The sequence below is a fragment of the Phyllostomus hastatus genome, unplaced genomic scaffold (genome assembly GCF_019186645.2).
Source record: "Phyllostomus hastatus isolate PE091 unplaced genomic scaffold, TTU_PhHast_1.1 phas_contig_62, whole genome shotgun sequence".
Classification (NCBI taxonomy): domain Eukaryota; kingdom Metazoa; phylum Chordata; class Mammalia; order Chiroptera; family Phyllostomidae; genus Phyllostomus; species Phyllostomus hastatus.
Window position 1 is genome coordinate 15,389,452 of NW_025333921.1, and position 24,600 is coordinate 15,414,051.

A 24,600-nucleotide genomic window follows, 5' to 3' on the forward strand; every position below is an offset into this window, starting at 1 on the left:
TCCACTACCTGCCTGTTTTTAGTCACTTCCCCCGCTACCCACAATCAAATTGGGCCCTTCTGGTGCTGATTCCTGGGTGGGTGGGCTTATGTACATTCTAAGACCCTGTGGGTCTCTCCAGTGAACTCTCCTGTGAGCCTGGGAGTTCCTCCCACTGCCACCTCAACCCCCACAGCTGTTTCAATCAGACGTTTGAGGCTTTATTTCCCTGCAGTGAAACTCTGGGTCCTGAGGTCTGTCTCATTCCCTAGTTGTCCCTCCCAGTTTATCTGCATCCAGTCTGCAATCTGCCACCTCCCCAGATCCACCAGCTGCAGCCTTGCCCTCACCATCCACCAGCCGTCACTTTGTCACCAGTCCTCTCCACCTGTCTGCTCATCTCTGCTCCTCCTACCGGTCTGAATGAATATTTCTTCTTTTCCTCTCCGGTTATTGGACTTCCATACAGTTTGATTTTCTGTCAGTTCTGGTTGATTTTTGTTTTTAAATTTGTTGTTGTCCTTCTTTTGGTTGTGCGAGGAAGAACAGTATGTCTGTGTACACCTCCATTTTGGCTGGAAGTTGGGACCATTTTGTTTAGATTTCTTCCCAGATATCTTATAGTTTTTGTTTTTGTTGTTATTGTAATTTTCTTTAGGTCAGAAATAGATTTCTTACTAATACTAGTATATGGAACCACAGTTGATTTTGGTTCATTGATCTAATATCTAGCAACCTTGCTCTAACACTTAGTAATTCTAATACTATATCTGCAGATTATCTTAGGTTTTTTATTTAGACAATTATATTTTTTTGCAAACAATTATAATTTTTCCCTAATCATTGTAGATTTTGTTTCTTGTTTGGCTGAATTTTTAGTTTGACTGAACCTCTAATACAAAGTTGGGTAAAGAAGTAAAGTGTCGTTTTTTAATTTATTTTTTAAAAAATCTTTTAAAGATTTTATTTATTTACTTCTAAACAGAGGGAAGGGAGGGAAAAAGAGAGGGAAAGAAGCATCAATGTACGGTTGCCTCTCGAGCGCCCCCTACTGGGGAACCTGGCCCACAACCTAGACATGTGCCCTAGACTCGGAATTGAATTGGCACCCCTTGGGTTCACAGGGTGGCACTCAATCCACTGAGCCACACCAGCCAAGTTCTGTTTTTCATTTTGAAGAGAGTACATCAATACCTATATTTGGTAAATGCCATTTATTAGTCTGGAAAAAATTATTTTCTATTTTTAGTTTGCTTAGAGTTTATATTATGAATGTTTGTTGGGTTTTATTAAATGATTGTTCAGTACTTCTTAGATTGATCATATGGATTCTTATTTGACAATTAAGTTTGTAAATTATAAGATTTTATAATGATAAGTTATTCTAGCATTTTGGCCATTATGCATATTATAGGGTATGGTTTATATACATTCCTGATTTTGCTTGTTAATATTTTATTTACAATATTTATTTATTTATTTATTTATTTATTTATTTTTGGATACTGGTCACTTTATTTTTTTATCCATAACATAGCACCTAATACATTTCAGTAAGTATTTGTTGACTATTTTTGTTCCATACATTTGGCTTTAAAGGAAATTGTATGCCATTGTTATATATTTACAATGCTTATTTTTCCTTTTTTATTTATTTTTAAAATTACTTTATTGTTCAATTATAGTTGTCTGTGTTTTCTCCCCACCACTCACTCCCCAACCCCAGCCTCCCTCCCTTGCTTCCACCTTTCCCCTATATTTATATCCATGTTAATAAAAGAGATTGGCCTGTAATTTCTTTTTACTGCTCTTTTCTGGTATGAAGTTCATACTAGCCTCATAAAATACATTGTGGGTGCTTCTTCGATATTTTATGATTCCTTATTTTGATTTCTTATTTATTATAGATCTCAATTTATATGAAGTAAAGAAGATCTGTTTCTTCAATATGTATAGAACATATCTGTTAAGTAATCTGTGTAGTTTTAAATTATTGAACTCAGTAGTAACAGTGGACATTGGTTTTGATATGTTTTCTCTCATCAAATTTCATTTTCTTTTTCTAGCTGCTCTATTTGTAGTCTTATCCTCCATCACTTCTAATAATGTATTTATACACTCTTTTTTCTGGATCAGCGTTACCTGAAGGTTGTTTATTTTACTAGTAGTTTTAAAGAACCAGCTTTTGGCTTTATCGAACCTCTCTCGTAGCTTATTATTCTGTGGATTTTTGTTCTTATCTCTTATTTCCTCTATTTCTTTCTAGTTTTGTGTTGGATACTTTATACATTAGTTTTCAGTCTTTTTTATTTTCTAATACAAGCTCTTAAGGCTATAAATTTCCCTCTAAGAACCACTATAGTTTCTTCCCACAGGTTTTAAAATTTAGTGTTTTTATTATCAGTTAGTTCTAATACTTTCTGGGTTACATTATGATTTCTTCTCTGACCCATGTGCTGTTAAGTATATTTAAAGTTTTGATTTCTTTTTTTTTGCCATTCTTTTCTCATTTATTGCATTGTGGCCAGTCAATGTGTATTAATGTAATTGGTTCTTTGATGGTTGTTGAACTTTGCTTTATTGCCTTGTTAATATTTATAGGCAATACTTACTATTTGCCTAGTATGTGGCCAGCATTGGAAGCTATTTTTTAGGTGTACATAAACATAAAATTGATGTGTCTTCTTGGTAAATTGCTCCTTTCATCATTGTGTATTATGTATCTCTATTGCTCACTCCTCCATTGAGCAAGTGTTTTGTGAGCCGGGGCTATATACCGGGCACTGTTCTAGGTATGTGGGTATGTATCAGGAAGCTAATAATAGTTCTTGCCTTAACATTTACTTAGTATATTGTTAATACCAGCTTTCTTTTGGTTTCTTTTCCCTGGTATATCTCTTTTATTCCTTAACCTTTTACAATTTTTAAATTTTTACATAATTGCAGAAAATGTTGCCATGGTATAAAGAATTCCCACTACCTGTTAGTCAGATTTCCTAAATGATATAACAAGACATTGTTAAAAAAATGAAGATGTGACTCCTTGTCTAACTTTGAATCTGAGAATATAATTTCTAAGCAGAGAATTTGGTCTATTATACTAATTGTGATTACTGATATGTTTAGATTTATCACTTCAGTATTGCTCATGCTTTCTATTTGTCCTGCTTTTCCTCTGCTTATTTGCTCTTATGCCTTATTTCAGGTTAATGACATTTTCACTATTCTTTCTTACTCACTTTAGTGGTTATTCTTAACATTTTAAAATATACCCTTGACTTAAATTATACAAGTTAGTTAATACACATCCATACCATTCTCTCAAATAAGGACCCCAGGATCATTTAATCCAGTAAACCCATCCCACTTTACATGTTTTTGTTGCCTAGTATTTTCCTTTTATGTTTTTACTCTCAAAATTAGATGTTTCAGTTGCTGGTATTTTCAGTCAATACTTATTTGGACTTACCCACATGTTGGTTTGAGCCTACCACTTCTCCCAAAATATATACTTTAGATAAAGGTCCTTTAAGATGACTGGTGGTAATAAACTCCCTCAGTTTTTGTCTAATAATGTGTTTATTTTGCTTTTAATCATGATTTGTGGTTTGACGTGGTTGACAGTTATTTTTCTTCCAGATGTTTAAAGCTCTTATTCCATTGTTTTTGGTCTTCTATTATTGTAATTAAACTGTCTGTTTTCATTATTGTAGACAGTCTTCTTTGTCTTCCTTTAGTTGCTTTTAAGAGTACAGGATTTCTTTTTTAATTCCTTCAGACTCACTATGTTGTGTATAGATGTGGAACTACATTATTTCACCAATTTAAGACACATTTTGCCCATATTTCAACAACTCTGAAATCTGGGTATGTCTTACCATCTACAGCATCTTTTTTTTAATCCTCCCCTGAGGATATGTTTATTGATTTTTAGGGAGAGAGGAAGGGAGGGAGAGAGGTAGAAAACTTGATGTGAGAGAGAAATATCGATCGGCTGCCTCTTGCACATGCCCCGACTTGGGATCGAATAGAAAACTGAGGTATGTGCCCTGACTGGGGATGGAACCTGCAACCTTTTGGTGCACAGTACAGTGTTTCCAGGCCAAGGCCAATCTGTGGCATATTAAAACCACTATTGGATAGGTTACAGTAATTTCATTGCTTACAAGTATGTGTGAATTTGGTTATAACTGTTTATACTATTGTCATTTCAATTGTTAGTACATGTTTTGAATTTAACCATGGTTCAAAATGTATTTAAAGGATTACATCATGATTTGGCATTAAAATGAAACTTTAATCCATTAAAAATGACATGAAACTAGAGTAGCAAAGTTATAAATTTGATATTATTAGAGACTTTTTATTGGAGGAATGACTGCAATTTCACATTTTCTTGCTAATTAGTAATGAAATACTTTCAAAGGAAGATAACCAAGTTTGGTGAGACTGTTACATTCTGTTGCTGAGATAGGCTCAGATAATTTGTTTATCACATACCAAATAATGCAGCTGAAGGCAGGAGAAATTGAGCAAACTCCTTGGAATAGATTAAGAAATTTCAAAGTAACAGGAGGCTGTCTGAATAACTCATGGTGGTGTGTTAGCACATTCATGTTGCTATAACAAAATACTACTGACTGGGTAGCTTATAAACAACAGAAATTTATTTCTCACAGTTCTGGAGTCTAAGAAGTCCAAGATTAAGGTGGTAGTATGATTGCATTCTGGTAAGAACCCTCTTCCTGGCCCATAACTGGTACCTTTTAACTGTCTTCACCTAGTGGAAGAGGCTAGAGGTCTCTGCAGGGTCTTTTTTATAAGGCACTAATCCTATTCATGAGGCTCCATTTCATGACTTAAGCATGTCTTAAAGTCCCCACCTCCTAATACCACCATCTTTGGGGGTTTGGATTTCAACATATGAACTTGGGGAGACACAAACATTTAGACCACAGTACTGGTGTTTCTTGATCAATATCAAAACATACAGAATGGGATCAGCTTGGAAGAAATCCTGTAGACAGTAATAGAGCACACTTTTAGTATATGCTGAGTCACCAATGCATTTGATGGCACAGAAGACAATACTGTCTGAACATCATGGACATTATTGGTTACATAGTGTTTCAGAAGGTGGACTCTAAATGTGCAGATTTTTTCTCCACAATTTATTGAGGTATAATTGAGATACAGTAAAAATGAACAAATTTTAACTGTACAGTTTATTTTTAAATATGTAAATATTTTCATGTCACTATCACCCAGATCAAGAGAGAAAACTTTGTATCACTCCAGAAAGTTCTCCCGTGCCTCTTTCCACTCACACTGTCTTCTCCTGCCCCAGAACCTTCCTGACTTGTATTTTCATGGATTAGTTGTGCCTGTTTTTGAACTCTTTATATGTATGTGTATATGTGTGTACTCGATTGTGTACTAAACAAGTGTTTTGATATTCATCCATTTTATTGTATTTATCAGTAGTTTTTTTAATTGCTGAATTGTATTTACTGTCTAAGTATAATACAATTTGCTTTTTAATTCTTCTGTTTACAGGCATCTTGGTTATTTCCAATTTTTGATTCTTACAAATAAAACTGCTATAACTATTTTTATAGTATTTTATTTATATATTTGTTTTGCTGAACATATACCCTCATTTCTCTTAGGTAAATACATAGGAGTGTCATTACTGAGCCATAAGGGATGGATGTCTAAATTTAATAGAAAATGCCAGTCACGTGAAGTGATTATTACACTCCCACTAATAGCAAATGAGAGTTCTAATTGCTCTGCATCCTTGCCAATGTTTCACATTGACAGTCTTTATAATTTCAGTGATTCTGTGATTCTCATTATGGTTTTAGTTTGTGGTTTCTTGATGACTAATGTTATTGAGTATCTTTCATGTATTTATTAGCTATTCTGACATACCCTTTTGTGAAGTATCAGTGCAAGTCTTTTTCCATTAAAAAAGTTGGATTACTTATCATTTTTTCATTGAGTTGTAGTAGATCTTTAGTCTAGATTCAGGTTCTTTATTTGATAATTGTATTGAGTGTATTTTCTGCATGGCTTATCTTTTTGCTTTCTTAACAGTGTTTTTGCTAGGTCAAAGCTTTAAATTTTTGTGAAGTATAATCTGTCAATTTGTTTCCTTTCATCCTTAGTGCCTTTTGTCTTGTCCAAAAAATCTTTGCCTTATCCCTGTATCACAATATGTTCTGTTTTCTTCCAAATGTTTCATAGTTTTACCTTTCACTTTAGGTCTGTGATTCATCTTTAATTAAATTTTAGGTACAGTGTGAGGGAGAAGTAATGGTTCATTTTTCCCACGTAGGGATATCTATATCTGCCATCAACTTTTATTGCAAACATATTGCTTTCCCCATTGAATTAAATGGATATTTTTGTTGAAATTGAGTTATAATCAAATGAGTCTTTTTATGGACCTTCTTTTCTATTCCATCTATTTGTCTACCCTTTTGCCAAACTATACTGCCTTACAGTAAGTTGAGATACTTTGGGAGTTCATTTATTTAATGAATTTATTTTGCTTAATTTTTATAATATGCATAAGAATGATATTTGGTTAAAAACATACGGTTCAGTAAATCTATAAGAACTCTTTCAATAATAATAATATATAAATTCTGAGTCATAGGTTATTTTATTACTGGTTAATTATGAGTTAATTTTCATCAAATGTTACGTAAAATAATTATAAGATGGTATCTTAGATATGATTTTCTAAAGTATATTTTATTAACTGTGCTATTACAGTTGCCTCATTTTTTTCTCGTCTTTATTTCTTCTGCCCTGTATCCTACCTTCCACCAGGACTCCTCCCCCTTAGTTCATGTTCATGGGTCATACATATAAGTTCTTTGGCTTCTCCACTTCCTATACTATTCTTAACCTCCCCCTGTGTCTTTTGTACCTACCATTTATGCTTCTTGTTCCCTGTACCCTTTCCCCCATTCTACTCCCTCCTCCTTCCCCGCTGATATCCTCCATGTGACCTCCAGTTTTGTGATTCTGTTCCTGTTTCAGTTGTTTGCTTAGTTTGTTTTTGTTTTTTAGTTTCAGTTGTTGATAGTTATGAGTTTGTTGTCATTTACCGTTCATAGTTTTGATCATCTTCTTTTTCTTAGATAAGCCGCTTTAACATTTCATGTAATAAGGGCTGGGCGATGATGAACTCCTTTAACTTTACCTATCTGGGAAGCACTTTATCTGCCTTTCCATTCTAAATGATAGCTTTGCTGGATAGAGCAATCTTGGATGTAGGTCCTTGCCTTTCATGACTTGGAATACTTCTTTGCAGCCCCTTCTTGCCCTCAAGATTTCTTTTGAGAAATCAGCTGACAGTCTTATGGGAACTCCTTTGTAGGTAACTGTCTCCTTTCCTCTTTCTGCTTCTAACATTCTCTCCTTATCTTTAATCTTGGGTAATGTAATTCTGATGTGTGCTTTCTTGGGTCCAGCTTCTTTTGGACTCTCTGAGTTTCCTGGACTTCCTGGAAGTCTATTTCCTTTGCCAGATTGGGGAAGTTTTCCTGCATTTTTTTTCCAAATAAGTTTTCAATCTGTTGGTCTTCCTCCTCTTCTTCTGGCACCCCTATGATTCAGATGTTGGAATGTTTAGGGTTGTCCTATAGGTTTCTAAGCTTCTCTTCATGTTTTTGAATTCTTCATTCTTTTCTGGTTGAATGTTCATTTCTTCCTTCTATCCAAATTGTTGATTTGAGTTCCGGTTTCCTTCCCTTCCCTGTTGGTTCCCTGCATATTTTTTTTTTTTTAATTTCACTTTGTATAACCTTCACTTCTTTCTCTATTTTGTGTCCATACTCAGCAATTTCGGTGAGCATCCTGATTACCAGTATTTTGAACTTTGCATCTGATAGGTTGTCTATCTTCTCATTGTTTAGTTGTTTTTCTGGAGTTTTGATCTTTCATTTGGGCCATATTTTTTTGTCTTGGAGTACCAGTATGGCAAACGTTTCTTCCTTAACTCCTTGTGGGACTCCCATGCAGTTTGAGTTTCTGGCAATTCTTTTTTTTTGTTGTTTTTTTTTTTAATTTGTTGTGTCCTTCTTTTGGTTTTGAGGAAACAAAGCTTATCCACCTGTACCTCTATCTTGACCAAAGCCTCCAATTGATATGATTAAGTATGGTAATTTTATTGGCATACCTAATATTTGTGTTTCCTGAATCTGCAGATTCATATCTTCTATTAATTATGGGAAAATTTGAGGCTTTTGTATTTTCAAATATTACTTCCTTCTATTTTCTCTTTCTACATTTTAAACATCTATAAGCATAGTGTGGATCATCTTGTTCTATTCTTTGTTTCTTAAAATTTCCATCATTCCCATTTCTCTGTGCTACTTTTTTGCATTTTTTACTACTACTTTTAAAACTTTTTATTTATTTATTTTTAGGGAAAGGGGAAGGGAAAGAGAAGGAGAGGGGGAGAAACATCATTGTGTAAGAGAAATATCAGTCTGCTGCCTCTCACAAGCCCCTAACTGGGGAGCTGGCCTACAACCCAGGCATGTGCTCTGACCAGTCTTGGCTCACAGACCGGTGCTCAATCCACTGAGCTACCCCAGCCAGGGCTTTACTACTTCTTTAGTGCTATTTTTTAGGTCATTAACTGTTTCCTCAGTTTTGTGTAATCCGATTTTCAGTTCATCTATTGAATTTTCAGTCATAACCATTATTTTTTGTTTCTAGAAGTTCAGCTTGGGTTTTTTTTTAATGAACATTCAGATTGCTTTATTTATAGTAATCATATTTTGTCATGTTTTGATTTTTTATTTCTATAGTAGTTTTTCTTTTTATATATTTGTAAGATTTTATTTATGTATTTTTAGAGATGGGGAAGGGAAGGAGACAGAGAGGGAGAAACATGTATGGTTGCCTCTTGCAGCCCACATTCCAGGAATCGAACTGGTGGCTTTTCACTTTGCAGAACAATGTCCAACTGAGTCACAATGGTCTGGGCTCTGTAATTACTTTAAACATAGATATTCCGGTTCTACATTTGCTTCCTGAAGTTTCTGCTGACTCTTGCTCATGATAATTTTTTTTCACAGGTTAAGTAGTTTGGGATAGTCAGGATGTTGCAAAGTTTGAGTTGAGTTTGTGCCTTTTCAGAGAGTTTTTCCAAGAGTGCTAGGGGCACTAATGCTAGGGACCACTTTTTATGAAGAGTCTTGTTAGGTCATGCATGGGGTGTAACTTTGAGCTACAAATTTAAGTGAGGAAGGGCCTGTGGTTATGAAGGTGAAGCTTCTTTTTTTTTCATAACTAGTGTATCTCTCTCTTCTAGATTATTAATACTACAGATCTCTGTAATTGGAGTCTCAGTGCCTACTTATTGGTCTCATTTCTAATTCCCTTTTATTCTTTCTTTGTGTGGGGAAATTCCAGCAGTGCATAGAAGAAAACCAGACTGGAAGAGTAACTTGCAGTTAGATGGCCTGAGATTTATTGCCATGTAATGGGCAGTAAACCAATATTAAAAGCAGATGTGCATATTAATGCCTTTGGGTAACAGAGCGAGATAACGGACTTTTTTCATTGGCATTTAAATATATGATTCAAGTTATTGATATGATCACTTACACAGATTATTCCTCATATATGTGTCTGTATCACAAAGTGATGGCTGAAGCATTTAGACATTTTGGAATTAATTTAATAAATTTTTATGAAAATACTACTTTTTTTTTGTTTTTCAGACTTATTCAATGCTTTGCTAATATATATATGTTTCCAGTTCTCAAAATTAAAATAAGTACCCTTATATGATTTTACTCTGACTTCTTTTATATGAGAGAATAAGTAACAAGGTGAGAGTAGCTGTGATTTTATTATAGTCATCTTTGTCCTATGTGATGCATGCCAAAGCCTTGTCTCCTTGCCTTTCTTCTTCCTTATTCCTCTGCAGGAGGCCATTCTAAAAATAGTTCCAGTAATAGATGTCATGTACATGGTGAGATTGCTGAATCACTTAGTCCTTTTTTGGAGTTTAGGGATGTGGGAAACAGTGAGCAGAGTAGGGTAACATATTTATCAAATGGCAAGTTACTATACTTTTGAAAAATAAAGAATACAATTCTCTTAATAATCTTGTAGTAATTTTATTTAAATATATCTTAAAAGGATTATATTTTTAAATATGTAAAATGATTTTAAATCTTCAAAAAAGCCTCAAATGTGATTCTCAGATTTGTGTTTTGTTAAATATAATAAATTTGAGACTATGCACTCATCAGTTATTGCTTCTTGGCAGTAGTTTTCTTCCTGTGATATTATCTCCAGAAAAGAATGGTTGGGAGGGTTTAATGCTTGCCAGTGAAATAAATATACTGACTTTTTCTCAAAGCTGTGAGGATGTAGCTTTCCTACATTATCCTTAACCCCATTTCTCCTTTCCCTGTCACTCCAAAATAGTAGTACTTGTTGGGTAAGCTGATTGCTGAATGCTGACTCCCCCAAAATACCACCAGGATAGCATGTCTATTAGAATGCTAGGGATTCATTACACAGTATACTTCAGAATTGCTAGAAAAATTAAAGAAAAGTTATAGTTTTCTTTGAAAAATGAAATTTGGAATAACAAAAATAATTGTATAATTATTTTGCTTTTTAAATTTCTGGAAAGACTGTCTATTAAAGTGGTTATAAGGATATATGTAATTAAATTCTGGTTTTTAGGTTTTTTATTTGTTGTGAATATTTTTCATAACTCTATGAGGTCATGACAGTTAATGATTTTGAAAATTCGATACAGACTTCTGTTAAAATTTTGTTTTATAAATGAAGATAAATATAAAACATTATAATTTAATCAAATGAATGTTAAAAAGACCTTTCTCACAAATTATCTCCTGATGTAATTTGACTTTATACTTATAACTAGCAAAAATACATGTCTCGAATGGTGTCTATAGTCTCTGAAGGTGGTAGGATGGACCTCAAAGAGACACATGTATTTTTTTAAGGTTCCTCGATTCAGAGGAGAATCAGTTTCTCCCAGTCAGATGCCAGCAAACAGGGCTTTTGTCCAGAAATATCTCAGGTAGATTCCAGGAAGAATCTGGGAGAAGAGATTCCCCAAGATTGAGAGGCCTTTCAATTGGGTGTGACTCCATACTTCTAGAAAGCAGATAGGAAGCAAGCTGCCATTTCCGTTGGAAAACAGGGCCCTGGAATAAAATGAGCCCTCCCACTAACCTATCGCTCTTCCCACCCCACTCACCTCTTGTTTCTGGGAATATCAGAGACCTAGCTGGTAGAGTTGATTCAAGAACTTTGTTAAATGTGGAGCCTATCACCCACTGAGGGGACTTTGGCTGCCTTCTTGTTTTATGCAAAGTTATTCCTTGCCCATGGTTGATAAACCCTAAAAAATCACTCACAGCTATGTAACAGACTTTTCAGGGCTGGGTCTCAATGGTAATGCCACATGAATGGTATACACAGCCAGTGAATTGGTCACTGCAATTATGTTCATTTCATACTGGTTGAGAGAAGGTTGGATTTGATTTGGCCTAAATACTGGTCACAATAATATGTAACATATATACATTTATATTAGCATTCTTCAAACTTATGTAACTAGAAATTATTGTAATTATGTTGCCCTTAAAAATAACAACCATTTTATGGGAGAAATGCCAGTGTGCAGTGTTTTAAAGAGCAGAGTGATAGAAGCCACGATAAATGGAACCTTGTCCTGCCTCGGACTCTAGGATAGTTTATAACCCTGGGCCACCTTCCTCCCCACTCCACCCTGCCCCTGCAACAACCTCAGCTGTCTGCTTTTCTCGTGTGAGTGGTGAGGCTGTAGATGATGCTTCCTCTTAAGATTCTCTTACTCCAGTGTGTCATTCTCCTCAGAAGGTTTGTGTCTTTTCACTTCATGAAACTAGGTAGCTTTATTTGTATTTTGTGATTTAAAAAAATCATATGGCCAAAGATTTCAAAATTTGCTGAGTATAACTACTTTTAAATAAATGGTAGAGGTTTGCTTTGGCTTGCTGTACCTAAACAGAACAGGGGAGCTTTCCATGACAAGAACCTTCCAGTTCTTGCTTAGGTTGGAAATTGTCCTTAAGGCGCCTTTCAGTGACATTTACTATGATTTGCTTTTAGTTTTACGGGGGGATTGTTTGTGTTTTGGTTCATTTGTAACCGAGTGGCATATTTCCATGGGGTTGAGAATAGTGAGGTAAATTGGCTTTGAAATTCTCAGTACTGTTTGGAAAGCTAATTGCATAAATTTAAAATTTAAAGCATTTGAGCAGCTCTCTTTTAAAAATGATTTTTAACAAACGTTTGATCATACTACATTTGTGCTACAGTTCAAATGCTGAAGAAGCATTTTGGCTTCTTTCCCAAAAGAGGCTAGCAGCAGCATCTCCCTGTTCTCTTCCGAGCTTTTTACCTTGTGAGTGGTGCAGCTTGTTCTGCGGATGTACTGAAACCCTCCCATTTAATCTGCAGTGGAGAAGAATGGAGCTCACCATCCAGTAGAAATCAATGGTCTAGCAAGGTTGCAGTAAATAGAAATGACTGTGTATTTCAACAGCTGAGCAAGAAGACATGTATAATATTTCTTTTGCTGTCAGCTGATAAATTTTTGCTTTCTGTTTCCTTTTAGAGGGATGTGGATAATTTGCCCTGCCTCCAGCGTCTCTTTCTCAGCTTCAACAACATAGCTAAGTAAGTGGAAACTCCCAACTTGTCATTTACTAATAGCTTGATTGTGTGGGTTTAGTGCTTTAAAATAAGATTGTAAGTGCCTTGGAGAATTTATTGACATGTGAGATTTTAAAGTGGAAGATGATAGGGCTGTCTGTGACAGAGTTCTTGGTGGAAAAAGCAAAGCTCTGATGTGTATTAGTGCTTCTAATACTAAAATAATGAAATTAGTATAACATGCTTTTTATTTAATTATACTTTAGAGATGCCGTGTTGAAAAACATGGAAATTTCAGTATACATTTTACTGTCCTTTGTTTGACATTTACTGCACTAGTCAGTCAAATTAGAATTTCTTTCATAAATTATCTGCAATCTGTGTAGCTACTAAACAGTTTTGATGTAGCAGGCTCAGAGACACTTGCTAATTAGGCTATAACTTCCAACTTGGTATCCCAACTTAGAACTAATGCTGTTAAGAGATGGAATATTAAATATATCAATGTATAAATGTTGTTACAAAGATTTGAAGCAAATTGTCCTTTGTGTCATGATAAAGTCTTACTCAGTGTCAATGTGGCAGATTTCGGAACTGGAGCTGAGACATGCTGTCGGACTTTTCAGTGTGTGGGGGACCTCTATTCCTTCCCTAATTTCTTCCTTCTCTTTCCCCCTAGCCACTTAGTTTGAACTCAGCTTTTAGTTTGAACTCACCTTTATGACAAACTACCCCTAAGCTTTTTAGTTTTCCTTCCAGGCTGTGCTTTAAACCTGAATCTCTCTCTTTTTCTTCTGTGGAAAAAGCATTAAAATTTTCTGGAGTCTTTTTCTCTTTTTTTTTTTTTCATTTTATGTTGAATGCTCTTCTAGCTACCTTTTTGCTGAGGAGGTAGGATTTATTTTTCAATGGCAGTGTAAGGGATACTCAGTTTTCTTTAGGGAATTTCTACCTAAAGACCATTAACAACTGTTTTGAGAGGATAATTTCTCATTCTCACAATATGTTGTTTCTCATGTCTCACAATAATAACTGTTTAAGGTGCTATAAACCCTTACATTCCCCCAACCTGTGGTGGAACTCATTACTGTGTTTTTTGTCTGGTTTATGGGGAGTAATTTAAAGAGAGATATAAATTCGGGAGTAGAGGTTATGATGTTTCAGGTCCCCAGGGTCCCTGAACTCCTGGTGTCACTGCAAAAGCAGCTCAAAATAGTGCTATCCTGTTTTTAGAAAGACCTGGAACCAAAGTTTACAAGTAACGCTTGTGAAGACCACTCACAAGTAACACTTGTGCACCTTCAACTGCTCCCCCCATGGAACCAAAAGACTGGGACAGGCTCAGAACCTGAACACTTAGAACCCTTTCAGAAGTGAAGGGCCTGTTGTCCAGGAACGTCTCGTGCTGACACCACCAAATCTGGCCCCAAACCCTGGATTGGGAAGGCAGATTGGATCCTGCCTCCTGTCTCCTAGGAGGAGTCAGTTGACTTGCAAATAAAAGCCTATTTTCTCAAAAGCCAGTGAAAGTGACTTAGTGTTGGCTTCTGTGTGTCTTGGTAACAGGCCCCTGCTTATAACAATGGGTCTCTGGGGAGTTGTTTTTTTTTTAAAGATTTTATTTATTTATTTATTATTTTTAGAGAGGGAAGGGAGGGAGGGAGAGAGAGAGAGAAACATCAATGTGTGGTTGCTGGGGGCCATGGCCTGCAACCCAGGTATGTGCCCTGACTGGGAATCGAACCTGCAATTCCTGGTTCACAGCCCACGCTCAATCCATTGAGCTACGCTGGAGTTGGTTTTAATTGTTTGTATTTAGGGTAATTTTCTTACCAACCTATAAATGAGTTTCACCCACCCATATCTATATTGAAATAAAGATATGATTAATGGGATGAATATTTATAACTTTATTTAAAAATTTCTTGCATGATTTTGCAAGAAATTGCAATAGAAGTGAGTCAACAATTTCAGGACTTTCATTTTCTTCCTAATTGCTTTCTCTGTGTTTCAGCATGGGCCTAGCCCTTTGCTCTCCTCTGCTGCTTTCAGCTGATGTACTTTGAGGCTCAGTACATTTTCTGCTTTGTTCCTGTTAATACACATGGCCCAGGAGGTGGAATGTAGTGAATATAGTGGGTCTGAGGGGAAAAAATAAGAGTTGAAACGTTGAAAACATTTCTGTAAAGTTTACTTAGGACACAGATATTTCAGATAGCTGGGCCATTAGATGATCTGTAGTGATACCTCTAGTATCTTTTCAGGGCCCAAGTGCCCAGCTGTAGTCCTGGCACAATAGACTTGCCTGCTTTTACAAAGGGGGACCCCCCAAAAAAACCCTGGAATTATCTTCTAGAGGGCGGGCCCCTTGTAGTACAGGCTTTCCCTCTCCCCAGGTGAGTGTTCTAGGAACCCATCTGTGTCAGTGGAAAAAACATCTGGATAGGTGTATTGCATCAAATGGAGAGTACTTTGAAGGTGACTGAAGTTTAAACATGTAAGAATTAATACATTCCATTTTATAAATAAATTTCACTTTGGGGGGTCCCCCCTCATACAGTGCAGCAGCCCAGAGGTATCAGGGGTCCAGAAGAGTAGAAACAGCAGGGTAAAGCTGCAAGTCAGCACCTTTTGGGTCTCTTGGAAAAGTCTCGGGTAGTGTTTCACAAATTGAAAATATCCAAACATATCTCCATTTTGGGGAGATGAAAATGCTTTGAATTTCATATACTAGTGCTTCTTGGTTTTAACCAAGTTACTGGATTCTTAAATGACCACTTGCATAAATTATTAGGTAATCATAGTTACCTAATAATTATCTTTCAGGTGGCAATTCAGGAAGTCCCAAAATGTGATGGTACTCTGTTGAATTCAGGGAATTACAACATTGGTTGAATGGTGAGCTTTATGGACAGAACACTTTTTGTGTGTTTGCTTGAAGATATTAGAATAGTGCATTTAGTTCTACTGTGAAAAATACAAGATATACTTAGAGAATGAATGACGAATGTTCATGTCTGTGTATCTGAATAGAATTAGTGCTTCTGGTTAACTTATCCCTCATATCATGAGGAATATAGAGACACAAATAGGTAATTATAATTCAGTGAGTTAAACTTAGTTGTGGTGACATGCAGGGATATTAGAAAATGTAAATCAGCCTGGAAGTGAAGGAAGCCTTCCCAGAGGTAGATGGTACCTGAGCTGAGCTCTAAGTACAGAGCTGGCCTTAGTAAAGTAAAGGGTACACCTGGGCAGAGTTGATGGAGAGGCTCAGGGTGGACTCGCTAGGTCTGCTTTCTGGGGGGAACTGCAGTGAGATCCTTGCCATCCCCTGTTAACGTCCCCCCACCCCCCCTCATGCTAACCCTGAACCTTCCTGCAGCCCGAAGAATGCTGCAGGGGCCTGCCTAAGTACATTTTATAATGCTCACCTCTAGAGAGATATTTTGTGGTTAATCAAGATAATCTGTTAAATTCCATTATTCACCTCTTCTTCTTGGGTATTGGTTGTCCGGTTGATTCATCTTGTTTTTCTTGGCTCTCATGCTTTTAATTTCCAAGTAGTGATTGTATTTTTTCTAGTGGTTTGCCCTTATTTTATGAATGAAAGTTTTCTTTGATTTTTAGAATTTACTTTTTTTTCCCTTGGAGTTTAATACCTGTAGTAGTTTTCTAAACAAAACAAAATGCTCCTTCTTTTTTTGATTTTTTACATCCATGATTTTTGGATCGTAGTTTTATTTATAAATGAGAGTCTAGATGGAGTTGCTTCCTCAGCTTAAATTTTAAAAAATCACTATGAATGCAAGTTGTCAGTACAGGATCTGTGTCTGCAGAGAATGTAGGGTGGGGAAGAGGGGTTATCTACCCCATTGGATTTCCCTTTAGGATGTTCACAGAAACTTGCCTTCTGGGAATGGGGGTTCCCCTTTCATCGCTGCCACCAGAACTTGCCCAGAACACTGCCCTTGTTCTCTCTTCATTTTCAGGCCACTCTGAGAATGAAAGGCTAGCTGATTGTTTCCAAACCCTTCAGTAATTACTGGGCAGCTGACCCGTCTCTGCTGCCAACACTTACTGCCTGTGATTTGGGGACTAGTATGAGGCTCTGCTGGCAACACCTACCAACTTACAATGTAATGATCCTGGTCAGTTGAGGATCTTTAGCAATTTTGGGTTTTACTAATTCCACCTGCTTTATATCTTCCAGAAATTCCTTAGTGTTCTGGTCTGCTGGTGGAACTCTTCCTGATTTTTTATACTGCTATGGATATTTCATACTTTTATATTCAGTCATTTCAAAGATATTGGAGAGGGTGAGAGAATCAGGGGTGTCCAGCCTTTTGGCCTCTCTGGGCCACACTGGAAGAAGAGTTGTCTTGGGCCACGCATTAAATACATTGCAACACCTAATCACACACACACAAAAATATCATAATGTTTTAAGTAAATTTACAACGTTGTGTTGGGCCACATTCATAGCCATCCTGGCCTGCATGTGGCCCGCGGGCCACAGGTTGGACACCCCTGTAGGGTAGGTGTTCAGGCAGCCTTTCTTGCAACTGCCCCTCCTTTGAGTAATTTCCCCAAATAGGATACATATGAAGATATCTTTGGAAGGTTTGAAGATAAATGGTAGACACTGGTTCACTGCTGGATAATCTGCCCCAGGAGATTTGTAGTGGGCCAGGGATCTGGACTTTTCTAAGGCTTTTCAGAGGATTCTAATGGGCAATTGAATGCTGGATTTGGGAACCATTGAGTTGTGATGCCCCAAAATGAGAATACTTGCTAACTTACAGATTACTGTTTTATGTAAGAGTTCCCTTCATCTTTTTGTTTAAAAAGGAATAGCTTTTTGAACAAAAATATTTGTCAAGGACATATTACATGCTACCCTCTGGAGGCAGTTTATGCCCTGCAGCCAAAAACTGGGGTACTTCGTCTGTTTCATCTCTCTTTCCCCTGAGACAGTTGCAGAGTTATAGGGTTGAGTGGTAATTGATTCTTCTCTTCAGCCTCTCTCTACTTTCATTCTCCAAATGTAGACAGTGTTTATAAGCTTTTTTTAAAACAGAAAAACAGAAGGAAGTAGGGTTTATAATTCTAGTGTCTTGATTGCCTAAAAGGGAGTGGTTATTGCCTGTAGAACTAACGGGCATTCAGTATCATTGGAGAGGAGTCAAGTACTAGTCAAGCTCAGGACTCTTGGTCTCATGTAGTCTTTTTTTAAGTTGTGGTAAAATACATACAAAATGCACCATCTTAACCATTTTAAAATATATAGTGCAGTAGTGCTAAGTACATTCACATTGTTCTGCAGCGAATCTCTAGAATTTTCATCTTGAAATACTACAATTCTCCATTCCTCCCTCCCCCAAGCCCCTGGCAGCCACCATTCCACTTTTTGTTTTGATGAGCTGGACTACACAAGGTACCTCATCTAGTGTAAGCGTACACTATTTGTCTTCTTGTGGCAGGCTCATTTTGCTTATTAGCATAATGTCCTCAAATTTATCCATGCTATAACATGTAAAAATTCCCTTCCTTATAAGGCTGAAGACTCACATATTCTTGAGGTAGTGTGAAAGAGACTAGAAGAGGGAGCTTGCGGAAGGAGCCATGTCTACCTCTCCATCCTCACTGCCTTCCCATTATGCCGTGGACTCCTCTGGCACTGAACTTCTTAAACATATCTGTCATGCTCCCCATTGCCCACTCAGTGCATCTCCTGTGGCTTCTGGCAGTAACATTTTTCTAACCTCTCTCTCTCTGAGGAGCTCCTGAGCTTCCTCTAGATTTCGGAATAAATAACACCAAGGGTTCTCAAACTTTAACACACCCAAGACTCGTCCGGACATCCTGCTTTCTGGGACCCATCTTTCAGGGATTTTGATTCAGTAAATTTAAGTGGGGTTCAGGAATTTGTATCTTTAGCAAGTGATGCAGCTGACTTAAAATACCACTGGCCTCTGTTTTTCAGACTTCAAGTGAAAACCTGTATGGGGATCCTAAGGTCACTTTAGTGGATCAAGACCAGAAAACTAACACCAAATAGAAAATATCAGAGTTAGTCACATATTTAAGGGCAAATATTGTTTCGTGAAAGATTTTCCATTTTAATTATGTGTGGGTGTATTATACATGCACTTGTGTGTATTATTTTACTATAGATATGTGGGAACTAGGTGATAATGTAAATGTATTTCTCACTATGGATTGTGTTTTAAAAGTTTGAAAATACTGTGGGGTCTTGGTATATGCTTTCATAACTTCCTGTATCTCCACTATTATTGCAGTGTTCATAGTTTGTTGTATTTTAAATTGTTCTCCCTGCTAGACCATGAATTTGACAAAGGCAGGGGAGTATGTCTGCTTTATGCACTACGGTCTCTTCCAGCATCCAGCATGTATGAGCTCTCAGTAAAAATTACTATCATATCAACACAATTTTCAAAAAGAATTGAATCCCTCAGATGGAAAGGTTATTCTGTGTGATCTAAGAAGCTGCTTTAGTGGGTCTCCTATGTCAATACTAAGTCATTTGGACAATGTTTAATACCTACACATGTGAAGTTTAAGGATAAACAATCAATTCCCCTGACAATGGCTTCTGGCTTTGTAACTGGAAAAGACCTCGGCATTCAGGCTGCCTGTCACTACGAAATCCAATAAGCAATGACAATGATTGAATCTTTTATAGGCACTTTATTCAGATGGCCGGTGATCTGAGGAGATGGCAGGTTCATACCCTAACAAACCATCTTCCTCTTTCTTTCCTGGCCAGATCTTTTATAAGGGGGTTGGGGGAGGAAAAACAGGGGTCGGCTTTGAAGTTCGCAGCTGCAGCACTTCTATCCTGGGCAATTAGCTGTTTGCAAGTGGGAGGGTAGTCACCTGCTTCTCTAGCCAGTGCCCCAGGAGGTCAGCTGCTTTTCCCAGGTGCCAGGATGGGCCTTATCTGTAGTTTCTGAAACAAAAAGCTTAACATACATTACCTGCTAGATTTATGGCTATTTACCTTAAGCTAAAATTTTCCAAGTCTTGAGACCCCTATCAGCTTCCAGGTAAATCTCCTGATTTGTCAATAACCATCTCGCTCAGAACTTCCAGAGATAAGAAAAACCTGTGGAAGCTGATTAGGGGACTCATAGGAACCATAGGAACCTTCCTATGATTGCGGTGTGCCCCAGGGTCCAGGCAGTAAGGAGTTACACTATCTGTAGGACCTTTAAAAACAATAACAGAACTGCCAAATAGAAGTTTCCTTTTTATGCACTGGAAATTCTAAACAATGTCAGGGATCAAGTATTCCTCCCTGACAGTGTGGACCCCTCGTATCTCCTTCCTTCACTTAGTGAGACAATGCTTTTTGGACTCTGCTTTCTCTTTTGATATCATGAAAGTTTTAAATGAGGTTTTAATTTTCTTTTTTGAGGAAGGAATGCTGTTACAAGCTCTCCAGTGACCTCTCTTATTAATTATGGTATGCCTAAAGGTCACTAGACTCCAAGCTTTGGGGTTTGACTTTTCTTTCATTATAAGGAAATATTATCCTCCAGGCCCTTTTCAAAATTCACTGAAAATGGCTCACTGAAAGTGAGAAAATTCACTGAAAGTGCCTTTATCAGGAAGTATTTCTCTTTGCATTTTTCTCAAGCCATATTCCAGCTGGAGAAACAAAAGCCCGCTGTATGAATTATGTTATCCAGAGAAGAACCCATTTCTATTTCAGGACATTGGAGAAACTGTGGCTGCCCTGCAGTTGTCTCTTGTACTTTCTAGTACTAGTTGCTATTTTAAGGGGGCAATTATTTTCCTGACCTTCTGGATGTCTTGATATTTGTCGTGAACGCAGGTGGTTTCATGAAGTGTTCCTGCGGTTGAACTGCAGGGCTTTACTGTCCTACTTCCTGGGACTGGGAGTGTCGCTGCTGTCCTGGCTGGAAGGAAATTAATTTTCCTTAGTTCTAGTATCCACAAACTGTTCAAATGGCGTTACTTCCCCCCAGCCCCCCTTTGTGGCTCAAGTTAACATTAGCCAACAATATGCTAATCTTCTTACTAACTGAATAAAACAGAGGAACTCAACTATTGCCAGATCTTTTCTGATCACCTACTAAGAAAAGTTTTATTTAATTTATTTAATTCTCACCCCAGGACATTTTTTTCATTGCTCTTAGAGAGGAGGAAGAGGCGGGAGGGAGAGTGACATTGGTCAATTGCCTCTCCCCATCAGTTGCTGCGCACTCTTTCCCTGACCCGTGGCAACCACAATCTGGATGTGTGCCCTGACCTGCAATCAAACTTGCAACATTTCGTTCTTCAGGATGACACCAGCCAGGCCTACTGAGAAAAGTTTTAAAATTTAAGAAATGATTACTGCACTTGTGGAGGAAATTTCATCATTAGTACCCATTTAGTACTTAATTCCTTTTGAGGTCTTTGCCTACTAGCTGATGTGTGATTCACCTTCAGACAAACATTTAATTGCCTTTTTAAAAAGGCCAACAAAAACAAGTTCTAAAAATAGGGCTCCCCTCTCCATCCATTGTTGTTTTACTCCTTTGCAGTGAGCAAAAGCCTGTGTATGCTCAGGCGTAGTCCCTTAGGCCTGACAGTTAATCCTAGCTGCAGCTTTTCAATTGTATTAGGAGGAAAATAGGCAAAAAGATATGCCTACAACCAATGATAGATTTGTTATACCACTTCAGACAAGTAGACTTTGAGGTAAGATAAATTTGTTTTATCATGCTCAAAGTTGACTTTTATGAGATCTACATTTATTGAAAACACAGATTTCTAATATAAAATAAAAATTTTAAAAATTATATAATTTTCTGCTGTATACCTTATTTCAATATTACTCTATTATAGGTGACTTATCCTTTTAGAAACCAAAGATAGAAATTATTTTAAAATGTTATAAAATATAAAAATGGCTAAAATGGACCAAACTAATTTTCTTCATTGTTTTTAGGATATTCAGTTTTGTAGATGACTGTGCTGCTTATAATACATGGCATTCTAATATATAGGTTTGTTTGAATTTTTCTACACTAAACTAAGGACTATACAGCTTAGTTAATTTTCTGTGTTTTATTTTGTGTTGTAGTAAAAATGAGTTTTTAAAATTTTCTGTTAGTCTTTTTTTTTTTTTCACATTTTCTGTTAGTCTTTTTTTTTTCACAAAGTAGTATTTTTTCCATTACCATTTAACACCCTATACCCCACTCCCTCTTCAGTCACCACACTGTTGTCCATGCTGGTCAGCCCTTTTTCCTTTTTGCTCCATCCATGCACCCCTTCACCTCCCCCCAATAGCTGTCATCCTGTTCTCTACATGTGAATCTGTCTCTATTTTGCTTGTTAGTTCAGTTTGTTCGTTAGATTCTCTATATAAATGCAATTGTATGGTATCTGTCCTTCTCTAATGGGCTTATTTTACCTAGCATAATTTATCCAGGTCCATCCATGCTGTTGCAAAGGGTAAAATTTTCCTCTTTTTTTACAGTAGAGTAGCATTCTTTTGTGTAAATGTCCCATAATTGTTTTATCCACTCATCTACTGATGGACACTTGGGCTGTGTCCATGTCTTGGCGATTGTAAATAATGCTGCAATGAAATAAGGGTGCTTATGTTCTTTCAAATTAGTTTCAAATATATTCTTCGAATATCTTTCCAGAAGTAGAGTCACTGGGTCCAAAGGCAGGCCCATTTTTAATTTTTTTGAAGTATCGCCATACTGCTTTCCATGGTGGCTGCACCAATCTGCATTCCAACCAACAGTGCAAAAGGTTCCCCCTTCTCCACAGCCTCGCCAGCACTTGTTTATTGATTTATTGATGATAGCCATTCTGACAGCTGTGAGATGACATCTCATTGTGGCTTTATTTGCATTTCTCTGAGGATTAGTGATGTTGAGCATCTTTTCATATGTCTATTGCCATCTGTATATCCTCTTTGGAGAAGTGTCTATGTCCATTGAAGTGTCTATGATCCCTTGCCCATGTTTTAATTGGATTGTTTGGGGTTTTTTTGGTGTCGAGTGTAAGTACTTTATAAATTTTGGATATTAACCCCTAATTAGATGTATTGGCAAATACGTTCTCCTGTTCTGTGGATTGTCTTTTTATTTTGTTGATGTTTTCCTGTGCAAAAACTTTTTACTTTGATGTAGATCCATTTGCTATTTTTTCTTTTGTTTCCATTGCCTGGGCAGTTATATCACATAAAATATTTCTATGAGCAGTGTCCAAGATTCTGCTGCTTATGTTTTCTTCTAGGATTTTTATGGTTTAAGGTCTAACATTTAAGTCTTTAATCCATTTAAAATTCATTCTTGTGTGTGGTATAAAAAGGTGGTCTAATTTCATTTTTCTGCACGTATCTGTCCAGTTTTCCCAACACTGTTAATTGACTAAAGGATTTTTAGCCTATTGTATGTGCTTGCTTCCTCTGTCGAATATTAATTAATTGACTATACAGGTATGGGTTTATTTCTGGGATTTCTATTCTGTTCCATCTGTGTGTCTATTTTTATGCCAGTACCATGCCAATTTGATTTCTATGCCTTTATTATATAGTTTAATATAAGGTAGCATGATTCCTCTAACTTTGTTCTTTTTCAGGATCACTGTTGCTATGTGGGCCTTTTGTAGTTCCAAATACATTTTTGAAATGTTTGTTCTAGTTTTGTGAAATACAACATTGGAATCTTGATAGGAATTGAATTGAATCTATAGATTGCTTTGGGTAGCATGGACATTGTAATGATGTTAATTCTTTCTGTCCATGAACACGGTATGTGCACCACTTATTTGTACCTTCTTCAATTCTTTCTTCAGTGTCTTAAAATTTTCTGAGTACAGGTCTTTTACATCCTTGATTAGGTTTATTCCTAGGTATTTTATTCTTTTTGACGTAATTGTAAATGGGATTGTTTTCTCAATTTCTCTTTCTGTTAATTCATTATTGGCATATAAAAATGCAACTGATTTCTAGATATTAATTTTGCATTCTGCTACTTCTCTGAATTCATTTTTCCATTCTTGTAGTTTCTTGGAATATTGGGGTTCTCTCTATATAATACCATGTCACCTGCAAATAATGACAGTTTTACTTCTTCTTTTCCAATTTGTATGCCTTTTATTTCTTCTTGTCTGATTGCTGTGGCTAGGACTTCCAGTGCTATGTGAATAAGAGAGGTGAAAGCAGGCATTTTGTTCCTAGTCTTAAGGGGAATACTTGTAGTTTTGGCCCATTGAGTATGATGCTGGCAATGGGTTTGTCATATATGGCCTTTCTTATGATTGGATGTATTCCCTCTATTTGCACTTTGCTGAGAATTTTTGTATCATAAATGGGTACTGGATTTTATCAAATGCTTTTTCTGCATCTATAAGATATGATCATGTGGTTTTTATCCTTCATTATGTTTGTGTGTGTTAGTTTTAATTATTTGTTGAGCTCATGCTAGACAGATTACTGACTACAGAGACAGGTAGAATATGACTACCATGATGACACGTACTGTCAAGTGGCAGTGTTAGTGGAGACCTTGGAGATCTGCTTCTGATTTAAGGGAACTAGCATTGCTGCCATTCACATAGTAGAACTTTGAAATTATAACTCTATCCTATTAATTTCTGTAGATAAGGAGCATTAGAAACCAGCTTCTTTATACTGTTAACATTAAACATCTTTATGGTGTTTTGTAGTTATAAATTCTATAAAATTTTGCTTTAAACTAGGATTTTAAGGTGAACGAGTACATTTGCTTTCTATCTTCTAATTTACTAAGTTGTGTATAGAATTTACTGCTAAGAGAAAATTATTTAAGTGACACAAATAGAAGTTGAAAACATAATTTAAATGTGTTCTCAGGGAGCACCTGAAAAGCA

General features: G+C 36.6%; 1 protein-coding gene across 5 annotated transcripts in view; it reads left to right on the forward strand.

Annotated features, from left to right (window-relative positions):
- The window catches only part of LRRC49 (leucine rich repeat containing 49), a 159,917-nt gene that overhangs the window by 43,909 nt on the left and 91,408 nt on the right, over positions 1-24,600 (forward strand). For all 5 annotated transcript variants that reach the window (XM_045848719.1, XM_045848721.1, XM_045848720.1 and 2 more), the window contains one exon: positions 12,656-12,717. In XM_045848719.1, coding sequence (XP_045704675.1) covers positions 12,656-12,717 — 62 coding nt within the window. The remainder of the gene's footprint in view (positions 1-12,655; positions 12,718-24,600) is intronic.